Source organism: Mirounga angustirostris, unplaced genomic scaffold (genome assembly GCF_029215605.1).
Source record: "Mirounga angustirostris isolate CCGP_5_RB_7025 unplaced genomic scaffold, mMirAng1.0.hap1 SCAF_1, whole genome shotgun sequence".
In the NCBI taxonomy this organism is placed as follows: Eukaryota; Metazoa; Chordata; class Mammalia; order Carnivora; family Phocidae; genus Mirounga; species Mirounga angustirostris.
In genome coordinates, this window is record NW_026991709.1 from 2,173,110 (window position 1) to 2,198,782 (window position 25,673).

General features: G+C 66.5%; 1 protein-coding gene across 1 annotated transcript in view; it reads right to left on the reverse strand.

Moving 5' to 3' along the window:
* Positions 1-24,231, reverse strand: part of PFKL (phosphofructokinase, liver type) — a 24,868-nt gene extending 637 nt beyond the window's left edge. Inside the window, exons 1-21 of the mRNA XM_045902367.2 lie at positions 24,060-24,231; positions 18,649-18,722; positions 15,863-15,940; positions 14,091-14,280; positions 13,354-13,519; positions 12,794-12,838; positions 12,432-12,540; positions 10,454-10,549; positions 9,532-9,624; positions 7,778-7,903; positions 6,814-6,878; positions 6,325-6,388; positions 4,879-5,025; positions 4,456-4,526; positions 3,878-3,965; positions 3,036-3,188; positions 1,539-1,703; positions 1,193-1,254; positions 835-946; positions 219-318; positions 19-124 (exon numbers count right to left, since the gene is read on the reverse strand). Coding sequence (XP_045758323.1) covers positions 19-124; positions 219-318; positions 835-946; positions 1,193-1,254; positions 1,539-1,703; positions 3,036-3,188; positions 3,878-3,965; positions 4,456-4,526; positions 4,879-5,025; positions 6,325-6,388; positions 6,814-6,878; positions 7,778-7,903; positions 9,532-9,624; positions 10,454-10,549; positions 12,432-12,540; positions 12,794-12,838; positions 13,354-13,519; positions 14,091-14,280; positions 15,863-15,940; positions 18,649-18,722; positions 24,060-24,144 — 2,195 coding nt within the window. The 5' untranslated portion in view covers positions 24,145-24,231. The remainder of the gene's footprint in view (positions 1-18; positions 125-218; positions 319-834; positions 947-1,192; positions 1,255-1,538; positions 1,704-3,035; positions 3,189-3,877; positions 3,966-4,455; positions 4,527-4,878; positions 5,026-6,324; positions 6,389-6,813; positions 6,879-7,777; positions 7,904-9,531; positions 9,625-10,453; positions 10,550-12,431; positions 12,541-12,793; positions 12,839-13,353; positions 13,520-14,090; positions 14,281-15,862; positions 15,941-18,648; positions 18,723-24,059) is intronic.
* Positions 24,232-25,673: the final 1,442 nt, after the last annotated feature.

The following is a 25,673-nucleotide window of genomic DNA, read 5'->3' on the forward strand; positions in this document are numbered from 1 at the left end:
CTCTTCAGAGGCACTCACTCAAAGTCCGTGTCCTTCTTGAGCTCGGTGACGGGGCTGAAGGCCACCGCCTTCTTCTGCAGGCCGATCACGCAGGCCGAATCGGGGGCGTTGGCAAACACTCGTCCTGTGGGCACAGACTCTCGTTGGCAGCCCTGAACCCTGGGCCCTGGCAGAGGGCAAGGTCAGGCCCAGGGCCACCGCCCCATCCTGCCACGCACCATTGCGGTAGACCGCCCGCAGCTTCTCCGACATCCAGAGCATGGCCTTCACCCCGAGCTTGGTCCCGTAGTTCCGGTCAAAGGGGGTCGGAGCACCGCCCTGGAAACGCAGCGGGGGAGGAGGCAGGTGGGCGCTCCAGGAGCCCAGCAGCCTGGCCCCACCGTGACCTCAGGGAAGCCCCCCTCCCGGGCAGCTTCTGACACCCCGTGCCCTCCCACCCCCCTGTATTTCCAGTCTGTTCCTTCTTTCTCCACCCCAAATCCGGCCAGAGAACCACCTCCAGAGGCTGGCGGGTGGGCTGCCTGCTCATCCAGTCGGGTGGCCTCCGTGGGCCCCCCATCGGGCAGGCGCGGCCCACCACCAGCAAGCACAGACTCCCCCAGGGAGGGGGGCCCTCCCTCCGTGGGCTGGGAAACCACACAGCTCGGGCTCCCTGCAGGCCCACAGGAAGCCAAGCACGGAGGGGGCCGGGCCTCGCCCTCCGCACCTGCGCTGAGGGATGAGGAGCATGTGGCCGGGTGCACAGGGAGGGGCCCTCATCCTGCCAGAGCCTCCCGACCCCGCAGCCCAGGCGCAAACGGGGGCAGAGGCCAGCACCCGCCCCCCCGCCCATACCTGCTGCAGGTGGCCCAGGACGTTGGTCCTGCAGTCAAACACGCCCTTCCCCTCAGAGGAGTACAAATTATACAGAAACTCCGTGGTGTAGTGCTCATGGCACTTCTCGTTTCTGGAAGGAGGGCCGGGCCTACGTTAAGTGGGAGCCGGCTGGGGTCTCGTCCCAGACACTGAGCCCCCACCGGGCCGAGCCACAGACCAGTTCTGGGAGAGGGCACGGTGCCCCTGGAGAGGCCTGTCGGCCTGGCTCTGCCCAGCTGCCCCTCCACAGCAGCCCCGACCCGCAGCCTGCGTCCCAAAGCCCCACCGTGGCTCAGGCAGACCCCCTCCCGCCCGGCCCATCTCCGGGCAGCCTCACCGGAGCACGAGGCCCCTCTGGATATCGGTCTTCATCTTCTCCGTCATGTGCTCCACATTGGCCTGAGGGCGCGGGGGAAAGGCAGGGTGAGCCGGGAGTCAGCCGGCTGTGAGGGCAGGAATCCCCCAGGCCGGCCCACCCTGGAGCCTGGGTGCCCCGGGGACTGTGAGGAGGCCTGCGGGCTGCAGCTGGTGGTGGCAGGGCCCCACTGAGGGGGCCAGGCCAGGAGACCATGGCGGCCGAAACGCAGACACAGGGTGGGGGGACTGCGTGTGCCTTAAGAGGGGACCCCACTCAGCCCTGCCGGGGGGTCTGCAGTGGGAGACGGGCTCGGGGCTCAGCTCACTTTCAAGTCTTGGATGTTGAAAGGGTCCTCAAAGACGTAGGCGGCGTCGGCGCCCACCGCGATGCCCGTCACCGTGGCCAGGTAGCCGCAGTAGCCCCCCATGGTCTCCACGATGAACACGCGGCGCTTGGTCCCCGAAGCCGACTGCTTGATGCGGTCACAGCTCTGGGGGACGGGGGCAGTCAGGACCTTCCCCGTGGGCCAGGGGAGCCACCGGTGCCCGGGGACCCAGGACTCTCCCCGGAGCGGACTGTGGAGGGGGCGGAGGCCAGGACAGCCCCGTGCCCCGCCGTGCCTAGGGGGTCACAGCCCTCCCCACGCGCTCCCCGCAGGGCCCTGTGAAGCAGGGTCCTGAACTGGGGTCACTGTGCGTCAGCAGCACCTACTGGGTGCAGGCCAGGGACGGGGCTAAGAGGCTCTGATGTTGGGCCAGGGAAACACTGGGCCTTCATTTTCTCATCTGTCAATGGGACCGTGGGGTCGTGGGAACAGGGGACCAGGTGACATGAAGTCCACATTCTGCAGATGCCAACAATGAAGTGACGCCGGACAGTTCTAACCCAAAAGGGTCAGAGTTTGAAAGGGAAATTATAACATTAAAGAACTGAGAAAAGAAAAATGAGACCAGTAGGTTACTGGGGTCTGAACCATGAGGTTAAATCCCAAGTAAGAGACAACCAGCAAAGTTGAGAAAACTGCTCCAGTGTTTGCCAAAGGATCAATATCCTACTTCTGTCTGTAAAGAGCACTTACAAATAAAAAACTCACTAAGAGAAAAATGGGCAAAAAAATAAAAAAGGTAACTTTCCATAAAATCCTCAAAAGGGCAATAAACAGAAAAAAGTTCAATTTCACCAGCGATCAGAGCATTCTTCCCGTCGTGGAGGCCAAGAAAACAGGACGGTGTTTGGTGCCGGTGAGCGGCAGGGGCCCAGAGCCCCCAAGGAGCTGTGGCGACCCACAGCCGGTGAGGTGGCAGGGGTGGGGGTGTGAGATCATGGGGTCTCCAGGTCGGCAGACTGGGGGGCTCCTATAGTCTCGTTTGTTCTATATGGATTTTCTCCCTTCTCTAGCATCACGCAGAAGCTGCTCGGGTCGGCCCGAGGCCCCCACACACGCAACTGCTGACCCCTTGGGGGCAGTGGGCTCACAGGGGGTCACAGGTGGGGTGGGAGAGCCATGGGGAGGCCCCCACGGGGCCCCAGGCAGGCACCCACCCTCCCACGTCCCAGCCGGGGGCCTGGGCTCTCCCGCGTCCACGCGCAGCTGGTCCACGTGCAGCTGTTCACTGGACAGGACCGTGGCCCACGGCCCACACGGGCATCAGCCCCGCTCGGTCAGTTCTGGCCCTGACAGCCCAGGGCCTCGTGCCGCAGGACCCAGAGCCACAGCCCTGCCTGACACCCAGGCGGCCTCCCTCCCCGCGGCAGCCCCCCGGGAGCCCGCCCCACGCCCACCCGCGTCCCGCCCGAGCGCGCACGGGGCCTGGCGTCCCACCTCCATGGCGGCGTTGACAGCGGTGTCCGAGCCCAGGCTGAAGTCGGTGCCTGGTACGTTGTTGCTGATGGTGGCGGGGATGACGCACATGACGATGCAGAGTTCCTCGTAGCGCCCGCGTGCCTCGACCAGCTGCAGCACCCCCTCGTAGGCCTGTGGGCGCACGGGCGGGCAGGGGCTCAGGGCCGCCCGCGAGGCCGGTGGGGCCGGGAGGAGGCAGGGCGAGGCGAAAGCGGGCTCCCAGGCCAGGCGTCCTCGGCCCCCCTCCCCAGCTGACCCGCGTGTGCCTGGGGCGGGGTGCCGGGACCCAGCTGCTCCCACCCCAGGGCCGCACGGGGCGGACCCCACCCAGCCGGCTGCGCAGCCGTCAGCCAGCGAAGCCAGACTCCGAGGAGGACAGGAAGGAGGCCTGCCCGCGCTGCTGTGACCCATCCCCGTGGTGCAGGCGGCAGGGGGCTAGGGCCCCTCCGGGAAAGGGCAAGAACGGGAGGTGTCATTTACGGGGGCTGGCTGAGCTCCAGTGTCACCCAGCGCGGGCTGAGGTGCTCAGACCTCCGCCCGGGAGCTGCACGAGGGACCCCACCTCACAGACGGGTCGGGCCACAGCCGTGAGGGGACGGACGAGGCCATGGGGCTCGCCGCGCCAGGCTGCCCACCCCCACCAGGAGCTGCTGCACCTCCCCCTGCCTCTCCCCTCCGTCCCCCTGCCCCCCCACCTCCTCCTTGCCAGCGCCCGGTTGCCGGCACCAATTTAAACTTTGTGAAGCCTACACTGGACCCCGTGGCCCCCAGGAGTCCGGCTGTGGCCCGTGGACTTCTCTGCACCCAGCAGTGGCCCTCACCTCAAAGCCACCGATGACCAGCAGGGCGTGGATGTTGTGGGTACGGACGTTTTCCACTATCTTCTCCATGTAGCTCTTGGGCAGCGTCCTGCAGGGGACACACATCAGACGAACATGGTGCAGCACGCCAGGCTACCAGGACCTGCATCCACACGGCAGCTGAGCGCAGGGGACGGCAGGCCCTGGACATGGTGCTGTGACGCCCGTTTAGAGACCGAGGCAGAGGCTCAGCGCCGGGGGGACCCGGAGTCCCGAGGACCGGCGCGGGAGGGGGTGCATGCTTCCTGCCGCCCGGGAGCCCACTCCCTGCCCGAGAGGATGCTCTCCGCCGGCGTGGGGCCTCCCAGGCAGCTTTCCCCGGCACAGTGACCTCGGGGCGCTCTCGGCCACCAAGGGGCAGGCAGGAGGGTCTGCAGCCCGCTCCAGGCAGGCCACCAGCTAGAAGTGGGGACCCAGCCCCTGGCCACGGGGCAGGAGTCCCCTTGCAGCCCCCACCACTCCTGAGCCTGCTCCCTGGGTTTCCCGCCCCCCACTGCCCACGGTGGCCAGGAAGCCCGGGCCCTCGGCCAGCAGCTCACCTCTTGGTCCCCAGCATGGAGCCGCCACGGCCCAGCCAGCCGGCCACGTCATGCCAACTCACTTCTTGTACCTGCAGGGGAGGGGGGCGTGCAGCCTCAGGGGGACAGGCCGGGGGCACTCACCCGTTCTTCCTCAGGTGACAGGTGTCCCCATCTGAGAGGGGACAGAAGCTGCGCCAGGCACTGAGCGGCACACTGCAGGTCAGAGCATGGTCCCGGGCCCCCCGCCAGGGGAGCTAACCCCTCTCCAGAGAGCCTGTTACCCCCCTTCTTTGTGGACCTGAGCTGGGCCATCGCCTGTGACTTTGTCCCATGAGCCCCCTGGTCCTTGTCCGCTGTGAGCAAGCTGGGGGTGGCTCACACAATGACACACATGGGCCACCACGGCAGGAGCTGGGCCGCGTCCCCGCTGCCCGCACCCACCTGACCCTTGGCCAGGCCTTCGAAGCCATCGTGCACGACGTACACCGTGTGGCCCTGGGAGATGCCAGACCGCACGGCCGAGCGCACCGCCGCATTCATGCCAGCCGCCGGGGCGCCCACGTTCAGGATGGCCAGGGAGAAGTTGGTCTTCAGAGAAGGAAAGGGGACAGGAAGGTGAGCACGGGGCCGGGGAGGAACCAGCAGACCCAGACAGAAGTCAGCGAGAGCACGGTCTCCGGAACCGGGCCCGGGGTCTCGTGGCCGCCTGCACATTTCCCTGAGTGCACACCCCTGGGAATGACATTCGTCTGCCCTACGACGCCACGAGTGTCTGGCCAAGACCCAGACGAGCCATGGTGCAAGCCCGGCTCGTGACCCGCCAGGGCCTCAGCCAAAGGTGTCAGCGGGACTTTGGTGGCACCCAGCCAAGCGCGGCTGGTGGGGGCGGTGGTGTGGGTGCGGGCCAGAGTCAGTGCCTGTCTGGAAGCTTCCAGCAATCACGCCACACTCTGGGCTCAGGCAGCCAGTGCCCCATGCACTTGGCAAGCAGCACAGATGCACAGCGAAGGGGGCCACGGAGGTCACGGAAGTTTTCTAGGAGCCACGTTAATCAAGTGCAAAGAAGCAGGTGACCCTATTTTAGTAACAGGGTTGGTTTAACCTGACGAACTAAGTATCACCTCAACCTGGAATCAACGTGAGAGACTCCCAACAGGCTCTCACATCAGCTTTCCAGACCGTGCCCAGAGCCCGGTGCGTGCTGGGCACACACAGCCCCCCTCGCTGGGCAGCCGCGTCCTGAGCACTCCGTGACCACACGTGGCCAACCAGTGGCTCTGCCAGGCAGCGTGGTTCTAGCGGGTCCTGGGAACATAGCCCTGCCGGCCCAGACACGGTCACACTGCCACAGTCCCAGACGGGGAGACCATGCCACTGGACCGGGGGTGCGGCCCATCCCTGACTAGCTCCTGGGATGAGCCGGGGCCAGGACCCCACTGTCCGGGACGGTCTCAACGGGACCCTTTCCTCGTCCCCGGGGTTTCGGAAACAAGTCCTGCTGTCGTCCTTACTTTGAGGAAAGCCCATTTCATGAGGCTTTTAGCTATTTTAGAACCTTTCATAAGTGCTAGATTCCTCCTGTCCTGACCTACACCTGTGGGCCTGACTTAATGTCCTTCAGCTGTTGGCAAAGCAAGCGGCCAGGGTCACGTCCAGGCCCAGGACCTGCTGGTCAAGCGGTAGCTGCGCCTCTCAGCTCACGGCTCAGACCTCCGACGGGAGGGAGGGTCCACGGGCTCCCCGGGCCAGCTCGGAGCTCCCTGCTTCCTGGGCAGGCCCTGACCCCGCGGGCAGGCAGACAGGGGCAGACCCTGGCAGCGGGGGCGGGCTCAGCCGCGGCCGCTGAGGTGACAGTGACCGAGGGGCCTGCGGCTCACACCACCTCACCTTCTCTTTGGAGAGCTTCTGGTGTGCAAGCAGCTTGTAAATGTTCCAGTTGTTCTCAAAGCTCCTGGAAAGGAAGCCGTCGTGCATCATGCAGCCCACAGCCACGGCCACCCCACTCAGCCACGAAGAAGCGGCCCGCTACCCCACCCTAAGCCCTAGTTGGGGGCAGGCAGAAAGCGTGGCCCGCACGCCCCGCTCAGCAAAGCGCGTCCCCCGGGCCCCTCCAGGCCTGCCTCCGCCGCTTCCTTCTGTGGACGCCCCCCCCAGACCCCACCCGGCCGCCCTCTCCCCTCTGCCCAGCACGGCAGCTCCGGTCCACCCCACAGCCTGCCGGCTTCCAGTCGCAGGGACCGCTGAGCCCCCGCTCCTGCCGTTCCACTCCCACTCAGCGGCATGGGCCTCAGGGCACAGCCGTGTGCGAGCCACGAGGGTCTGCAGTGGGCCCACCACCCACACGGCCGCTGCAGCTCCAGGCCGGGAGGCCCTCACCTGCCGCGGAGCTGGATGGCCTCCTCGAACCTCTTCTCATCCATGGCCTTCTGCACCTCCTTCGTCTTAACGGAAACGAGAAACAGGCTGGAGGAGGCCTGGCGCACGCTCACAGCAGCCGCCGACTCGGTGGGCCTGCCGGGCCGCGGTCACTGCCAAGGCCAGCAGCCGGGAGGGCTGGCTGAGACCAGGCGGCCACCAGGTCTTCCCCGCAGGGCCCGCTCCTCCTCAGCTCCACGGGGCCCCGCCAGGGCCTCGGCACCAGAGCAGAAGCAGGGCCGGCAGCAATCAGCAGCAGTCAGGCCAGAGGCCTTCCAGGGGAAGTATCAGGGAGGCCAAACCTCCACACCCCCTGACGCCTGCAGAGCCAGGGCGTGTCCCCAGTCCCTCTGCTCCGGCGTCCCTGAATGTCCCCCCGCGCCTGCTGAGTCCACACAGGGGCTCTGGCCACCTACTCGTCCCCCTGCCTCCCATCCTGCCCCAGACACCCCACCCTGCCCAGCCTGGAAGGTCAGTCCAGGGCCAACAGCTCCAGGAAGCTCCGCGACCCTGGCTGCCCCGGCTCTCTGCAGCTCCCACCCCTCTCTCGGGGCTCGTCCCACCTCGGGGACATGCTCGCACCTCCCTCTCCAACCCAGAGGACTGCAGGCCTCCGATGCCCCGAGGCCACGACAGGTAACAAAGGAGCAGCAGGACCCCGCGCGTGTCGGGGGGCAGAAAGCGCCCAGCCGGGTGGGGCGGTGTCCCTGCTGCTCCTGTGGGACTGGGGGGGACACCACACAGGGCCTCCTGGGGAAGGCAGACGGGGTGCAGAGGGGCCTGGGCAGCAGGTCTGCTGGGTGGGGCCCCGAGAGGCCTGGAGGGACAGACAGGCGGGCCTGTGGGGAAGGGGCCGGCAGCGCAGAGCAGGGGCGTCTCTCTCAGGAGCCCCCACCTGGCCCACCCTGGGCGGGCGAGCACTTACCACCTGCACACACTCCATGAGGGGCAGCCGCACCGACTGGTTCCCTGAGAGGCTGACCACGCAGGCCTGCGTGTCCGGTGTGGCTTCCAGCAGCGCCATGACCGCCTCCATGCCCATCTTGCTGCTCTGAGCGGGGAGAGGGGCAGGCGGGTCTCAAGCAGGTGCGCCCCCCCAAGCCGCGTGCACATGACCCTTCTCGGCTCTGGGGCCACGCTGAGCTGGCCCCACACCATGCACCCGACGTCCCTTCACCCTCACCTTCGTCCCCCGCCCCCAACACGCACACACACTGGCCGAAGCTCCTAGAACAGGTGGCACCAGAAATGACCTATGACCACCGTCCACGAGAGCCCCGTGAGGGAGGCTCGTCCCCAGCGAGTCACCACCTGACAGCACAGGTGGAAGCCGGAGCCCGTCCCCAGGGCTCTTTCCGCTATGACGAGGCTCCTCGCTTGGGCCCATGTCACAGCGGTCCTCGTGCACGAGCCGACAGTGGATACGGGCTGGCGGGCCAGGCGAGCTGAAACATGCGGGAACGGCCCTCCTTGGGGACAAATCGCACATGCGGATCCCGGCACGGCCAACGGTCCAGCCCGTGCTCAAGAAAGCAAGGCCTGCGGTCACTGTGGCCTGCCCCGTGAGGTCAGGTGGGTGCCACCCGGCCTCCGGCCGCACCCCGGACGATGCTCCCGGGCTCCGAGGCTTTCTGCACGTTGCGAGCGAGGCACCGACGGCTCAGGTCTGCATCAGGAGCACCCAGGGAAGACCGTTCCTGTGCCGCTCAGAAGCATGGCACGGACAGCTCATTAGGGGCATCTGGGGTCCCTGAGCTCAGGCTCCTCGCCAGCGGAGCCGTCCACCGTGCGCAGTGTGGCCCGTGGGCACGGGGCTCAGGACCAGCACAAAATGCCGCTGCTCTAGCTGTGCGCGGTCCCTGACCCGGGCATCTCGTGTCTTCCGCCAGCTTCCACAGCCTGGCGGCCCAGTCTGTTCTCCTGCCGGGAGGGGAGACCCAAGCCGTCCCCGCACATCTCTGCCCCCCAGGCTCAGTGGCAGGACAGTGCTCGGCCCTGCTGTCCCAGGACCCTCGGGAGGCTCTCCTGAGCGCGCCCCGGCAGCCTCACGTAGGGGGCAGGAAGCGCCCAGCCAGGCGGGTCAGTGTCCCTGCTGCTCCGTGTGGGACTGGGGCGGGGGGCAGCACGCCGGGGCCTCCTGGGGCAGGCAGGTGCATCTCACCGCAGGCCCCAGGCCCAGGGTGACCAGCCCTCGTGGGTGGGCACTTTACCACCCATGGGGCCTTTCCGGGCCCCCAGACCCTGTCCCCATTTGGTGGCACAGGATTCCCACGTGGCAGAGGACCAGGAGGGACCCAGCAGTGATCAGAACAGTGGTGGCGCTCAGGCCACAATCCAGGCCTCTGCATCCCCAGGGCCTCCCCCAGACCCTAAGGGCTGTGGTGCCGGACTCAGAACCACCAGACGTCAGGCCCTGGAAGGGCTGAGCCATGCGCCTTGTCCTCTGTGCACCCCCTCCTTTCCTGCCAAAGCCATCGCCGGAGGGCCGGGAGCCTAGGTTGCTGAGGTGTGGGGCGGGGATGGGTGCTGTCGAGACGCAGGACCCTAGCCCCACATTGCCCACCAGAGAAACGGAGGGGCCACACATCGGTCTCATCTACGAGGGCAGCAGCAGCGAGGAAATGCCCACCACACTCACCCACGCGTGCACACCCAGGGCCAGAGCAGGGCCCCACCTACCAGGATGCGGTCGAATGCCGAAGGGGTCCCTCCCCTCTGCACGTGGCCCAGCACAGTCACACGCGTGTCGAAGCCCAGCCTCTGGACCACCAACTGCTCATTGGGAGAGAGTCGGGGGGTCCTTGGGTTCAGTGGCCACCCCACGGGCCCCTAACCCTGGTCCTCGCCACTCCCCATCCTCAGGGATGCTGGGGTGTGAGTCCCCCCGGGCCTACAGAGCCAGCCCAGGACTTATGCCCACAGTACGTGAGCGTGGGCATTTCCCTGTGTGGGTCTGCATGGCAGCGTCCCTGCGGCCTGTGGTCCTGGTTCAGCCCCTCGTCAGGCTCCACCAGGCCTGTGGCTCTGGGCCGTCAGTGCAGACTCAGCGGATGGACTGGCTCCTGACTGGGGACACAGAGGCTGGGCAGCCAAAGAAAGGGGGCACAGAGGCTCCCAGGGCTGTGCCCTAGCAGGAGGATGGGGGCCCAGGGCCCTGGGGTGGAGGGCAGCAGGTGGGTGGAGGTCACAAGGAAGGACTCCCCACCGCTGTGAGTCCTGCACTGGGTGGGGGTCACTGTCACCGAGGGGCCAGCAGGGGCGGGGCCCTGGCATGGGGATGTTTTTGGGGCCTCGACTCGGCCTCTGGGATGGGGGTTGGGCCTGCCCTGCAGGGAACATGTCTGAACAAAGACGAAGCCGGGGGATGGGTGGCTCCCAACTGATGTGGGGCCCAGCTCGGCCTCTGGGGCCAGCCTTCTCAGGGAGCCCCCCGGCATGCCCACCCCACATCTGGCTATCGTCGGGAACGAGGAAGCACCCCCCAGGAGCCTGGTGTCCATGGGCCCCAGCAGGAGCACTTGGGGACTGGAGATAAAGGGGTGTCCGCCCCCACGGAGGCCCCACCCATCCTGTGTGACCCAACCCCCTCCCCAGAACTCACGTCCTTCACGTAGCGGGAGGAGATGGGCTTCCCGTTGCGGTCAATGGCGCCCTCGGCGATGATGATGATGTTCAGTCGGGACCCCCTGCTCCGAGTCTAGGTCAGAGAGGCCCCGGGCTCAGCGGCCAGCCTGCAGACGCCTGCCCCCGACACTGCAATCTGCGCCTTCCCCAGGGTCCACGCCCAGGGGCCCGCAGCCCACACAGCAGGGATGAGGGGTGGACTGAGATGAGGGGGTGGGGAGGGGCTGCAGGAGCGCCGGCGAGTGGGCGCCCTCAGAGCTGGGAACCAGGCAGACGGCACAGCGGGGGTTCGGCGCAGGTGCTCCCCAGAAAGCAGTCACGACAGGAAGCCACGTGGCACGGCAGCCTCCCCAGGACTCGGGGCTGCCGGCCGGGATGCAGGGCAGAGGGGCCCTCGACTTAGGCCTCGCAGCCAATCCTGCCAGCAGCTAACCTGGGACCCTGAGGTCACCTCCAAGCCTCAGTTTCCTTATCCTTAGAATGGGTGACCTCACGGTGCCGGCCCCCAGCCAGGGCTTTCTGGAGCGAGAGCCCCTCCCCTCCCCAGGCCGTGGAGGGTCGAAGGCGGCACCGAGCTCTCTGGGGAAAGCCCTTCCCAAGCCTTCATTTCTTCAAATACATTCAAAACATTCACTCTGGCCCACAAGCCCCCGCTCTGCCCCACAGCATCCAAAGAGCCTCAGAGGGGAAGACGGCCAGAGCAGCTCCTGTGAGCCCCAGTGCAAGGGAGGGAGAGGTGGGAGTGGAGGACTGCCTGGAGGAGGTGACACTGGTGGAGGTGAGCTGGGACAGGCAGAGACAGGGCAGCAGGTGGAGCAGAAGAGCCAGGGGGAGGGGGCAGAGAGGGGATAATATCTGTACCTCACAGGTGGGGAATCGGAGGCTCGGGGAAGCTGAGGGAGGGCCCGAGGTCTCACAGAGCAGGAAAGACCCTTCCAGAAAGGCCCGGCCCCACGTTCACAGCGAGTGAGCCAAGGCCGAGGTCGACCAGGGACCATGCTACCGAGCCCCGCTCCCCATGGTCAAGGCCACGGGGCCCCTGCTGAAGGAAAGAACTCCACCCACGGACAGAACATGGGCCTCTGGCCAGCCCCACCCGCTGGGCTTCAGGTGGCCCCGCCCTTGGCCTCGCTGAGCCTGGGCAGAGATGTAACGCAAGGGGCCGGTGGGCAGCATGGGCAGTGGATGGGACTGATGCTGCCACCATCCCATGGGGACAGGGACACTGAGCACCAGCCCCAGGCCCACCCACTGTCCCTCAGAGGACAGAGGGCCTGCATGCTGACCTCCCAGGGCTTCAAAACTGAAGAAAGGGGCAAGCCCCCGGGCGGCCTCGGTGCTCACGCTGGGGACGCAGGCTGAGCCTGAGTATGAACTTCGGGGCTCAATCTCAGGGGCCCCCCCGCCTCAAATCCAGACCACAGCCCCTTGATCTGAAGGCCCCCCTCCCTACCTCAGGGCCCTCCTGTGCACCGCTGAGCCCTGCCCTGGCCGAAGGGCCAACCTGTGCTGGCTGGGGCATCTTGGGGGTCCCCAGGGCAGAGCGTCTGCCCGTTCCGCATCAGCACCCCGACTCCATCCTGAGGGGCCAGAGCTGCGTCCCAAACACTCCGCTCGTCCCCCGGACAAGGCCTCAGCCCCCAGCTGCCTCTCCATCCCCTCCCGCCTCCACGGCCCACTTGGTGCCTCATCTGCTGGGGTCACTGCCCCATGTCCCATCCACCATCTTCAAGCTTGGCTCAGGCTCAGTGGCCACGGCCCCCAGGAAGCCAGCATGACCGTGACCCGCTCCTGCCCCCTCCCCAAGTCAGCACTGACCACGAGGAGCTGAGCCCAGGGCCCTGTCCTGAGCGCCGTCCTCCTCCGCCCAAGGACGCACCCTGGGGGACACCTGTCTCTGTGCCGTCTGGGCGGCTCGCAGCGGCAACCTCCGGGAGAAGACCGTCCCCACTCACCTCACCCAGCCTCTCACACATGAAGTTCTCCCAGCCATCCTCGGGGGGTGCCTCAGGGATGAACAGCCAGTCGGCCCCCGAGGCCAGGGCGGACACCAGGGCCAGGTACCTGGAAGAACAGGGTTAGGTGCTACAGTGGGCAGCGGGGTGCAGCCCGGCGCCACGGTCCGAACCCCGGGTCACGGGGGAGGTACGGCTCTGAGCCACATCCAGCCCCAAAACCGGGACTCGCCATGCCCCGAACTCTCATTCCTACGGCGTCAAGTCAGCACCTGCCCCATTCCAGGCACCGTGGAGGTGCCAACCCCCCACTCCAGCTCCCAACAGCCCCTCCCCCCACTGACCAGGGCAGCCCCCCATACCCGCAGTGCCGTCCCATCACCTCCAGCACGAAGGTCCTCTGGTGGCTGTGGACAGGGAACGGTAGAATCTGTCAGTCCGCACCCCGGTGAGCTGTCTGCACAGCCCGGCCCAGCCCAGCAGAAATAGCCTCGGGGCTCGGGAGCGGGGCCACGCTGCCCACGGCCACGCCGCCCACGGCCCCAGCCCTGCCCCGGAAGTGCCCCGGCGACCCAGCAGACTCAGGAGCTGCCCAAGCACAGACAGCCCACCCCACTGCCAGGGCAGCCGGGTGTCTGCACGAAAGGCCACCTCTGCCTTGGGTTCACCCCCAGCCTTTGGGCCGGTTTCCACGGAGCTGCTCCCACGGCGGAGGGCCACTCGCTGGGCCTGGCCATCCCTGGCCAGGAGTCTGAGCACCCCGAGGGGTGCACCCCTGCCCCGGGGCTGGCGGGCAGCCTAACAAAGACCGCGTACAAAGCTGGGGCCCCTGCTGACCCTGCAGAGCGGCAGCCTCAGCCCCGGGCTGGAAGGCAGGATCCCAGGCTTGCCCGGTCGTGGGGGGGCGGGGGGGCCCGCTCACCTCTGGGCGGTGGTGGTGATGGCGTCGATGACCTCCATGATGCGGTGCAGGGCCGAGTCGGTGCCGATGGTCATGTCGGTGCCGCAGAAGTCATTGTCGATGGAACCCACCAGGCCCACGATGCTCAGGTGCGAGTACGTCCGCGCCGTGCTCTCCGAGATCTTGCCTGGGCGAGGAGCCAGCCCTGAGGCCCCGCCCCAGCCCCCAGGCCGTGGGGCCTCAGCAGGTCCCAGGCTCAGAGCCCCCCGCCCAGTGCCGGGGTCCTGCAGCAGGGGTGGGGCGGCTGAAGCAGAGGCTGAGCCCGAGAGACCTCCCGGGCAGCCTGGGAGAGTGCACCCCTCCTTCCCTTCTCCGGGGCCCCACAAGGACTGAACGCAACTCCCAGACGCCGCTTTCCAACCTCAAACTGTGACAAGGTGTGTAACCCACGTCTGGGAATCACTAACAGACAGGACGTGTCCACACAGCACAGGATGGCCCCCGGGACTGCTGCCCACCACCAGGAGGGCGGATGCTACCGGGGGGCCCTGACACTGCGCCCCCAAACACTGACGTCTCACGACTGGCCGAAGCCACCTGGCGCTCTGGGAGACGGCCAGGGATGCCCTGACCTTGGGCCGGGCCAGGCCCTCTCCTCCCAGCCAGCAGGCAGATGCACCCCGCGTCCTCACGTGCCCGTGACCTCGTCCTGCCCGTTCCTGCCGCCCCGGCCGCTGCGTGCCGGGCCCCCGACCCACCTGCCCCCACCAGCTCCTCCAACAGGCCGCCCCACTCGCTTCGGAAGATGTTGGCGCCCGTGAGGCTGCCGTCCCCGCCGATGACACACAGGTTGGTGATGCCGCGTTGCACGAGGTTGTAGGCCGCCGCCAGGCGTCCCTCCCGAGTGGTGAAGGCCTTGCAGCGGGCGCTGCCGATGATGGTGCCGCCCTGCATGGATGAGACGGCAGCCTTGGGGTACGCGGGCGCACCAGGGGGACCCCGGCGCTGCGCAGCAAGGGGCTGGTGGGCCTCGCAGAACCGACGGAGAGAGGGAGGGAGGGAGGAGTCCAGGGGCTTCTCTGGAAGCCTGGGCAGGTGCCCCAGCTCCAGGGTCCTCCTCGCACTTACAGTGAGGAGAAGAATGCCCCCATGCCAGGCTCAGAAGTTCAAACAAGGTGGTGGAGGGAGGAGGCTCTGAAACCCGTAACACGTGCGCACGCGCGCACAGGCCGGCCACCAGGCCACCAGGCCACCAGCGCAGGGAGCTCCCTGAGCCGCCGCAAGAGGAACACGCCTTCAGCAGCGCGGCCCCGGCCAGCTTGGGTCCGGGGCTCCCCCAGGACGCAGCCACGGCACACGCCTGCAGGCCCGCTGTGCTCTGGCCAGACCTGGAGAGCAGACTGCCCCGTGTCCCGCCACGCTGCTCGTGAGACCCGCCAGGCCGGGCCCCGGGCCCCAGACTGACGGGGGCTGGTATAGCAGCACCAGCCTGGAGGCAGAGGCCAAATCCCCCCTCGTCTGCCCCCCACAGTGAACTCTGGGGCCGGGGAGGGGGGATGGCAGGGAGCCTCCCGGCAGCCCTCCTGAAGATGCTCAGCTTTCCTCCCAAGAGCCCCTCCTGCCCCCTCTGCCCCTCTGTCCCCTCCTGCCTGCATGCCCTGGGCCCCCACTCCTCCCCAAACACCAGCTCTTTCCGGCCCCTTCCACCTGCCTACCTTCGATGCTGCTTCACAGCCCAGCTTAGTACTCAGCCTAAAGCCCCTTCCCAGGGCTGCTCACCCAGAACAGAGAGGCCACGGCCATCCTCAGACACAGGGTTAGAGCAGAGCAGATGGCCAGATCAGGGTTTGAGGCCTGAGGGACCAGGCCATAGCCCCATTCCAGGACACAACGCCGGGGGGGGGGGGGGCTGTCTAGTGAAGCCCAAGGAGGAGGCTCATCCACGTCCCAGTGGACAGACCAGAGCAGGGACGGCAAAGTGGGCCTATCCACAGGTGGCTGGGGGAGTGGAGTCCATCAGGAATGCCTGCCCTGGGCAGGAGGGGTGGGCAGTGCCCGCAGGGTTGGCCGTGCCTGGGCACCAGGGTCCAGCCCTGGCCCCCCACTGCTCCCGCTGACCCACCTGTGCCTTCCAATGATGATCGGCCACTTGAATGGCCCTGCCCCCTATAAGTTGGGGAGAGACACCAGCTTGCCTGCTGCCTCGTTCACTGGGAAGCTCAGCACGATGACCGAGGGGAAGACCAGGTAGAGGGTGGGAGAGGCCACTCGGAGGCCGTGGCACACCTTTCCCAAAGGGTCTTGTCCTCCCTGCCCACCCTTCGCTGAAGACTGAGCGTCATCTCGCAGCAGAGCCATCCTGGAGCCATCGTGTCCCCATGACCCCAGAGCAGCCGATGGCCAGTCAGCCCGGAGCCCGCCCGCTGTGGGACGGCGTTCCTGTGTACTTGTGTGTTTGCGTGCGCCCACGTATGTGTGCGTGCATGCGCATGCTCACGGGCACCAAGGGGTCGCCCCACTGAGGCCTTACCAGCTGGATGATGTTGGAGACGCTGAGCCAGCTGGCCTGCTTGATGTTCTCACCTCCTTCCACGAGGCCCTCGTAACCCTGAAACCAGAGGGGGGCCCGCGTGAGCCAGGCGCCCACGGCACGTCGACTGGGACAGGGCGCTGGGACGTGGCGCCCAAACCCCATGTGGCTGGCAGGGTCCTGACCGCCAAGGCTCCCAGGGCCTTGGGACATAAAGCTGGGCTTGGCCAGCGGTCTCGGGCTATCAGAGGGAGCAGCCCAGGGCGCCCAGCTGGCCCCTCCAGAAGCCCTCCTGCCGGGCTGGAGAGCCTATTGACTAGCTGACACACGGCAGAGGCTCGCCGGCGGCCGGCCTGACGAGCTCCCGAGCCCCGCACGCCACGTCCCTGAGACCAGAAACCTCAGCAGCCCAGCGCCCAGCGGCCCGCTGACCCAGAGCCTCCCGCCGAAGAAGCTGCTGTCCTGCCCCCTCTGGGTACCAACGGCCACAGGGTCTGCCCTTTGCATCTGGGGGACCCACACCACCAGTGCCAGGGTGCGTGGCCGCTCCTGCGCCACCGTCATCCCGCGGCCCCATGGGCTTGTGATCTGTCCCCTGCTGATGGACGTCTGGGCACTCTCCAGCTTGAGGCTCACAGATCATGCTGCCAAGAACACACACGTGTCCGAGCAGGGGCCCCATAGTCACCAGGTGTGTGGCCAGGCTGACGGCACACCCACACGGAGCCCCACGTGCTCGTGGCCACCTCCTCGCCAACGGGCAACGCGGCCGGACGTCGGTTGCACGCCGCCGCCCCGCGGCCCAGTCTCCATTCCGAGGGTGTGTCGGTCCCTGCCGGTGGTTCTAACTGGAAGTTCCTAGGACAGAAGCCACCGGGGGTCCTGGGAGGAGGCGGGCTCCAGCGTCTTGCCCATTCTGCCATCACGTGGCCTACCCCTTTCTTAACTGTCAGGGTTCTTCATGTGGTCTGGACACAGGGCATGTGCGTTTATGAGCAGCAAAAAGACGCGGCACCACCGCGCTGAGAGGAGCAGGGCCGCCTCCGCCCTGCAGCCCTCCCCGCCTCCTCCCCTTGGGCCAGTTCACCCTGTCGTCCATCACCTGGGCCTGCAGGGGCCTGGGCGGCAAGGCCCTGGGGCAGGCCGGGCAAAGGCTCCTGGCGGTGGGGTGGGGGGGCAGATGCCCACCCTGCCAGGGCCACAGGGGGGCCTGAGGGACCACCAGGCTGCTTTCTCCTGCTTAGGTCTGGTCGGGACCCTCCCCCCCATCTCCCTCAGGAATTTTCTGCCACTAGGACACAAGCCAGCCCCTCCCCCCCACCCAGGCACCAGAAAAAGCAAGAAAATGACCTGAAAACCCACAGCTGACACCGCCCAGAGCAAGCAGCTACGAACAGGCAGCTCTGCACCCACAGAAGCCCAGGACTGGGCGCAGGGCCCAAGCACAGTGCCGGCCTGGCCCCCCTGCCCCACTGTGCACCCAGCATCCCCGGAGACCCGACCGTGGCCGGTCAGCTCAGCTAGAGTCAAAGTCTGACAGACACAGCCCTCCTTTCCTAGCCTTGGAAACTTCTAGAATGTCTTTGCATACCTCGACCCACGGTGTGTCACCCCGCCCTCCCCCTAACCCTTCTCCCTCTCCAGCCCTACGGCAGCTCCCTGCGTCACCTCTGAGCCCCGAGGTCCAGTGTTGGCTCCTGGGCCATTTCTGTATGAGCAGGCCCGCTTCCCGACCCTCCGGTGTCAGGACTGTGAAAAGCGCATTCATTCACGATGTTGCAATAGCTTGCCCTAACATCCCTGCTTAACCGAAGAAACAGGTCACAGTCATGGAGGTAAGGACGCACATGTCACAAGTACACAAGCTCAGGGAGCCTGGGCGGGACCCACCCCTCCCTGTGCATGGAACTAGCCAGTCCCTGGAGACTCTTCCCCTGTCACCCAGAAGGTTCTAGACCATTACCAGGCGTGCGCCCCCTTGCCCAGCTCCTGAGACTCTGCAAGCCTGGTCTGAGGGGAGGGCCTGCCCACCTGCTCACTGGTTCACCTACTCAGACATCCCCGTGCAGCCAAGGGCTGCGTGTGGACCGGCCTGAGCTGGGGCCAAGGTGAAGGGACGGGGACAGCCCACAGGCAGAGGAGGAGAGCTGGGGAAACGGAACTGGCTGGGGTTCGCTACAGTCTATGCAAAAAGTGAAAACAAAATAACACAACAGCCAAAAAACCACAAGGCAACATTCCACAAGGGTGTGTGAGCTGGTGCCCATGTGTGGGTGTGGGAACCCGCAGGCTGGAGGATCAGCCTCAAATCTGAAACAGGGATGGGGTGGGGGGGGCAAGGCAAAGGGGGCAGCATTCAGCCAGAACAAGATATAGAGCAAGAATGCTCTGTCACCCCCACTGTTATTATGGGTACTTTGGACACCATTTGCCCTGTGCGTGCTGAAGGGTGCAGCAGGGCTGGGGTCCAAGGAGGATGGGGCTGGAAGGACAGTGGGTGGGGATGAGGTCCTGGGCCTCTGAGGGCCACAGCTCCCCCCCACCCTGCACCTCAAGGGCCGTGGCCCGCCCCACAAGCACCCAGGATGGGCTCCCCACCTGCACCCCAGAGCCGGGGCCCAGCGCCTCCCGACCCAACACATCCTGACCGGCCTCCACGTCCCCATCCCTGCTCTCTGAACCATGAGTGGTGGTCAGGGGTCTGTCCTTCCTCCCCACATGCTGGGCCCAGCACACAGGCCGCCTAGCCGCCGTGGGGGGGCCCGGGACCCTGGCCCGCACCTTACCTCGTAGATGAGGAAGACTTTGGCTCCCACGTAAATGCCCATGCGCGTCACAGCTCTGACAGCCGCGTTCATACCTGCGAGGGGGCGGGGCAACACCCATCAGTGGAGGCGCACACATGTCGGGACCCGGGACCATCGTCCCCTGCATCTCAGGGGGTACCGAGCCAGGAGTTCGAGGTCAACCCCGGGGGCCTGGTCAGGCACAGGGTGAACCACTGCAGGGCTGTTTCAGCTTCTGAGCATTCAGAAATAAGGTGCCCCTAGGGTTAAGCCAGGAGAACCCGCGCCCGGCCTGACTCGGCCTGAGCCGGGGACCAGGTGGGTGCAAACGCTCCAGACCCTTTACGGCCGCATCCAGTCCCACACGGGCTGCTCAGCAGAGCCCCCACCCCCCGCCCCACAGGGGCAGGCCCCGCCCTCGGGGGGTGAGAACGAGCCGCTGAGTGCTTGGCCCAAGATAGAAAGGGGGCACCCACGGGGGCAGCACCTTCCAAACCCACCTCTCCTGCTCTGCTGCCGACTCCCAGGCCACGACAGCAGGGCGCAGCTCAGGGATCCCACCGAGGGCAGTGCCCACTGGCCCCGAGGCCTGAGCCCCCTGCCCCCTGTCCTGGAGGGAGGGCGCTGTGAGGCAGGACAGGACGGTGCCCCGCCGGCCAGCATCTACGGGGGGTGCGGCAGCCTCAGGCAGTGCAGCTGGGCTGGGCTCTGGCTCTTGCCCTCCAGCCCACACATGCCAACAGAAGCCACCAGACTCCAGCAGGCCGCCCAGCCCCAGCCCCTTGGCCCTAGCAGCTACCCTGGAAAGATGAGCCCTCCCGGGGCAGGAGAAGGGGCAGCGTGTGGGAAATGCTCCACGCCCAGAGGACCCTCAGCCCCCCTCTTCACGGCTGCTTCTGAGACTACAGCCCACAGACAGAAAGGTGTCTGCTTGAGGTCCTCTCCGTGTCCTCGGGGACCAGGGCACAGTGGGCGCTCGCGAGGTGAAGCTGAACCAAGCCCTCCGGGGCGGCCTGCAGAGCGGCCCCCTGCTGCTGCTGACGGGGGGGGGGGGGGGTCTTGCCCAGTGAGCGAGCCTCCAGGCGGCCGGATGGGCAGGTCACGTACCCTGGCCAGTGGCCCCAGTGCCACGCACCCTGGGTCCTATCCTCTGACGCCGGGTCTGGGGGCCAGATCGCAGAGGTGCCCTGTGTCGGTGCCCCCCAGAGACCACCGCCTACTCCTTCCTTCCTGCCAGTCCCGGCCTGCGAGCGCACATGCACATCCTGTGCTCTGTCCCAAGCTTAGGGAGCCCTCTCCCTGGAAGGCAGACCCCCCCCCAAGCCCCTGCCCTCTGGCCACCCCCAGCTGGGCCTACTGGCTTCCGGGGTCCCTCACCGCGTGTGTGCTCCACCTGGCGACCCCGGCGTGAGGACTCTGGGCCTCTACCCTGTTACACAAGTCTCCCAGGTCTGCAGCCTGGAAGGCAGGGCCCAGGGCTGCACAGAGCACTTGAGGAGGAGCCCAGCAGACAGCCCCTCCCATGCGTAGGCTCAGGGCACAGGGCTCCCAGGAGAGCCACTATTCCCGCTCCACAGACGAGAAGCTGAGGTTCCGGAGGGGGGGTAGGGGGCCTGCTAGAGCCCCAGCGGGTAAGGGCAGTGGCAGGATGGACCCTGACTTCTCCTTGTCCCCACTCAGCAGCCGAGGGTCCTGCTGCCGAGGTCCAATGCCAGGGGTTCCAGGGGCAGGGGCACCCGGACGACCCAGGGACAGAGCACAGAGGCCAGCCGGGACCGGAGCTGGCCACACTCGCTGCTTACGCTCTTGACTTTAGCAAGAGAATCCCATTGCTGAAGAAATCATAAATGTCTCACGACCCCAAAGGGGGAGAAGTGGGGTTGCAGAGAATGAAGTTCAGACAGGATCCCAGAGGGCACCACACACCCGCCAGCCGGTGTGTGGGGGTGGGGAGGGAGATGAGATAGCAGCAAACCTCCCCCCCGCCGCCCCACCCCTGCACCCCAACCCTGCCCCAGGCCCCGGCCAGCCCAGCCTCTCCACTCTCTCCTATCTTGGGGCGAGGCCACTCTGGGCCCACTGCAGGCTCAAGGTCCAAGCCCCACCTCTGGCCGGGGAGGTGAGGACACAAGGCACAGGTGGGGACTGGTGGAGCAGGAGGGCAGTGGCCAGGGACCCAGGCCCACCGTCCGACTGGAGGTCTCTCTGGTTGCCCCCCACTGTGTGTGCCTCTGCACAGGCCAGCCACAGGGTCATGATCATCTCCCGAGCCCGCCGGTGGGCTTGCCTGGGGCCCCGGACAGCGGAGGGCCCCCGGGCTCATGCTACCGCGTTCAGACCATATTATGGGACCGCCGTGAATTTCAGAACAGGACTGGGCCAGCTGCCGTGGGGACGCGGCCCGAGGGCTGGCTTTCCCTGCACACCTCACCGTAAGCTGCTTCTCAAAAGAGCCTTTTCATTGTCCTTTAATCTGCTTTTCTTTCTCAAAATAAACCCTAGGCAGCAGCCCAAGCCCCAAGCCCCGGGCGGGGTCAGGAGAGCAGTTTCAGCCTCCGACCCTCGGCCCTGCAATGGGCCACGGACACAGCAACCGAACTGCAGTCTGAAGTCCACGCGGCTGTTCCTCATGTGACCTTTCCTCATCCGATCCCCGAAAAATAAATGTGTGAGAAAGTGGTGGCCATGTGGTGACACTGGGCTCGGAGGAACAACTTTAATTGTAGGCTGGGGGCCTGGCTGGGACGACACAAAGTGGGGGGCGGTGGGGGGGAGCTAAGTCCCGCCTGCAGGGACGGGCGGGGGGGGGCAGGTCCCACTCTTTCCTAGTCTTCTTACTTTCGCACCAAGTCTGCCCCCCCCCCCCGCCCCTGCCGCCTTCCCTCAATCGGCAGGCAGGAAGGGGGAGGCTTGGGGCGCCTGGGTGGCTCAGTTAAGCGTCTGCCTTTGGCTCAGGTCATGATCCCAGAGTCCTGGGATCCAGCCCCGCATCGGGCTCCCTCTCCCACTCCCCCTGCTTGTGTTCCCTCTCTCACTGTGTCTCTCTCTGTCAAATAAATAAAATTTTTAAAAAAAAGGAAAGGAGAGGCTGGAGCCCGCAGAGGATGCTCTGCCCCCCCCCCCCCCCATTTACAAAGGGCCGTGCTTGGGTCACATCGACACAGCCCAACCACCACCAGGTCTGGGCCTCTACTCCATGAGGCTGGTGGCTTTCATGCATTCCAACAAATGCAGAATTCTGCATCCAGGAGCAAAGTGCACCCCGAGGTCCCCACCCTCCATGGTTGCTGTCAGCCCAGCACCCGCACCGGAGGGTATGTGTCATCGGGGCGCCATTGGGGCCCTGTGAGCTCAGCCTTTATTTGGAAGGCAACGGGGCCCCCTAAACTGAGAACCCATCCTCAGAGCCAGATCGTGGGGGCAGAGCAGGCAAGAGGGCGAGCCAGCCCAGGGCCTGCACCCACGGACTGGGCTCAAGAATTACACACCAGAAAGGCTCCGTTCTCCCCCTGGAATACCTGCTGGCCCCTGCATCTTCCTTCCAGCATCGGCCCTGAGCCCCGAACTGGGAAGGGTGTGGAGTCACCCTCCGCAGCAGCTCCAAGCATCGGACCCCAGGTTACCCTGTCTCCACGTCAGAGAGAGCGCCCGTGCTCTTGGGAAGTGAGGACACTTGCAGAGAAGGGCATGAGGCAAGGCGGCGAGGGCCAGCCACACTCCAGCCGCATCCGAGAGGCGCTGCCCGTCTGGGTGAGAGCCAGGGCCAGGCTGGCGGCGTGGAGACCAGCAACTCACACAGGCTTTGCTCTCATCTGGCCCACCCGTCCGGGCTGACAGCTCCCTTGCGCCCAGGGCCCCTTCCTCCCCGGCCCTTCAGCCGCCCGCCCTGATCCCCCATCCTCGGCTTAGTCTGCGCCAGGAGAGGGCAGGGGCATGCCACCCACAGGGCTTTGCACCCGTCCCTAAATGCGTGCCGCTTCACCTTCTCCAGCCCCTCAGGTCTCCTGTCTCCTTGTGCAGATGGCAGTGCGGGGCGGGGGGGGGGGGGGGGGGGGCAGCTCTGTGCCAGCAGGAACCAAGGGAGTCTGGGGATGTGCCTCTCCTCGCCTACACCCGGCCTCTCCCACGGTCTGATCGGGGACGATGCCTCCCCAAGGCCACGCTCCACGGCTGTGCCCCTCACCCTGCGTGCTTCAGGCCGCCCCCACTGCCCAGCCAACAGGCAACAAGGGCCAGGCCCAGAGGGCTCAGCACCAGCTGCAGGAGGGCCCCTGCGCAGGGCAGCACGCCAACAGCGGCTGATTCTGCCCTCCTGGGCTCCTGAAGGCCTCTTCCTCCTACCTCTTCCCTGCTTCTGAAGGGGGAATGGGGAGCCGGGGGCGGGGGGGAGAGGGAAGCAGAGAGTGTGTCTGCACCCCCTGACGTGCAAGGAGGCAGACCCGGCCCAACCCTGCAGCAGTTTGCATCCCGGTCTACTTGAGGTCACTCCCGGGTTCCGGGCAGGCATGGGGCTGCGCTGGCTGAGCAGGGGAGGTGCCACACCAGCCCCCCCCGAGGCCCGAGGCACTGGACAGCAACAGTCAGGACGAGACCAGGCTCCGGGGACACACACCGACCCGCTCTGCCAGGCCCCCGCCGCGGGGCCGCCCAGGGAGCAGGCCACCAGGAAGCTGGCTTCCCCGCACAGAGGGGGTGAGCACAGGTCTGCGCGCAAGAAAATTCCCCAAGCCCAGCCAGCGCCGCTCCCGCCCAGCTCTTCCCCAGCTAGGCCTCGACCCGAAGGGCTCCTCTGGTCCGTCTGCCACTCCCAGCCCGGCCAGCCCGGATGGAGGAGGGGACAGGGAAGGGGCGCAGAGTCTGAGCGGCCCCGAAGGGGAGGCGGTGGTTCGGGGAAGCACGACGGCCCCAGGCAGCGTGTCTGAACCAGGAAGAGCAGGGCTCCGGGGCCCGAGGGGCGACCTCCGCTCGGCGTGACCTCCAGGAAACGGGGTCCTGACACGTGCGGCCCGGAAAGGGGCGCGGGGAGCGGCCGGGCCGGCCGCAGGGGCGAGGGCGCCAGCGTGACGCCGCCACTCGCGCGCGTCCCGGGCCACCGCGGCCGCGCAGACACACCCCCGGGCGGCCAGGGGGCGGGGCGCGGGGCGCGGGGCGCGGACGCCGTGGCGGGCGGCACGTCCGCCGGCAGCTCCCGCGCGTCCGGCGGGGAGGGGCGCGGGCGCCGGCGCCGGCAGGGGGACCCGCAGCGGGCCCGGGAGCGCGGCCCGGGGGGCGCAGGCTGCAGCGCGGGGTCGGCCGGCCGCGCGCCCCCGGGTCGCAGCCGGGGGGGGGAGGGGGCGAGCGCGCCCGGAGGGGCCCAGGGACAGGCACAAACCCCCCTCCGCCGCGGCGACGGGCCCCGCGCCCCCGCCCACCTTGCGCATCTCCGCCGCTGGTCAGCACGCCGATGGCCTTGCCGGCCCCGGACATTCGCAGCTTCTCCAGGTCCACGGTGGCCATGGCGGCGCCGAGACGGGCCACGCTCGCTCCCGCCGGGGCCGCGCACTGTCGCCGGGCCCGCCCCCGCGCCACTGTCCCCGCCCCGCGCCACGTGTGAGGTCACCGGCCGGGGGCGCGGGCAGGGGCGGGGAGTGCGGTCGCGAGGCGGTCCCCGGGCCCCGGTCCGACGACACGGGGCGGCATCCCCACCGCGACCTCTGGCCGAGTGGGCCACGGTGTTTCAGTTTGGCAAACGCGGCGCGTTGATGCTCAGTCCGTGCCACGAGTCCAGGGGCTATTAAACCCGACCTGCAGCCAGGCTTTCCAAGTGCGTTACAGACGGCCGGTCCCCTGCCAAACCCTGCGAGGTATTTGCGGTTCTAGACCCGGTCTGTTTTAACTTCGCTTGTCAAGAAGTTGGTTGCAGGGGCGCCTGGGTGGCTCAGTTGGTTAAGCGACTGCCTTCGGCTCAGGTCATGATCCTGGAGTCCCGGGATCGAGTCCCGCATCGGGCTCCCTGCTCAGCGGGGAGTCTGCTTCTCCCTCTGACCTTCCTCCCCCTCATGCTCTCTGTCTCTCATTCTCTCTCTCTCAAATAAATAAATAAAATCTTAAAAAAAAAAAAAATTGGTTGCAGGAGCCCAAATACCCCTCCGTCCTGTTCGGGTACCCAGGGAGCGCCTTCAGGCTGTAGCTCAGGGCCCGCGGAGAGGGTGCGCGCGGCTGCTTGATTAGGATGCCGAAAGGAAGTTAGAGCAAAACCAACCAGCCAGCCTTCACTTGTTCATTCCTGCTTCAGTAAACACCTGCTGGACCCTTGGAAAACTTGCACACCAAAGTCATATGGGGGCTGGGACCTGGATCAGGACAATGGCCTCCACCTTGCATGGTCCATGGGTCAGCCAGATGGAATGATGGAGCCCTTCTTGTGAGCCAGGACCCCAGGAGTGGGGACCAGCCAGAATGCAAAACAGCCTGGCCCCCACCCTCAGGGAGACTTATCCCGAGAATCCCTGTGAACCAAATAAGGGCTCCCCAGAAAAGTGCCCATCCTGCAGGGGCCCTTACCCAGGACTGGCGATTGGGAAGGCCCAGACAGCCACGAGGAGTCTTGGGATGCAGGTAACATTCTGTCTCCTGAGCTGAGTGGTGACAGGGCGTGGTTGCTTTATGAAAATGCAGCATGCTGATCACCTATGATTTGTGCATTTTCTTTATGTGTTATGTTCTGATAAAAGGTTTGCCTAAAGAGATTCCATTGCTGTGGTAGGAGAAACGGGGAGGTATTAGTCAAAGGGGGGCAGAGATCCGTTCTGCAGGATGAATGAGTCCTGGAGCTCCACAGTCCTGCACGGCACCTGTTCACAATTCTGCAGTGTACCCTTAAAGCTCATGCTGGGGTGCCTGGTGGCTCAGTTGGTTGGGCATCCAACTCTTGGTTTTAGCTCAGATCATGATCTCAGGGTGGCGGGATTGAGCCCCACAGCAGGCTCCATGCTCAGCTTGGAGTCTGTTTGAGATTCTTCCTCTCCCTCTGCCTCCCCCTCTGC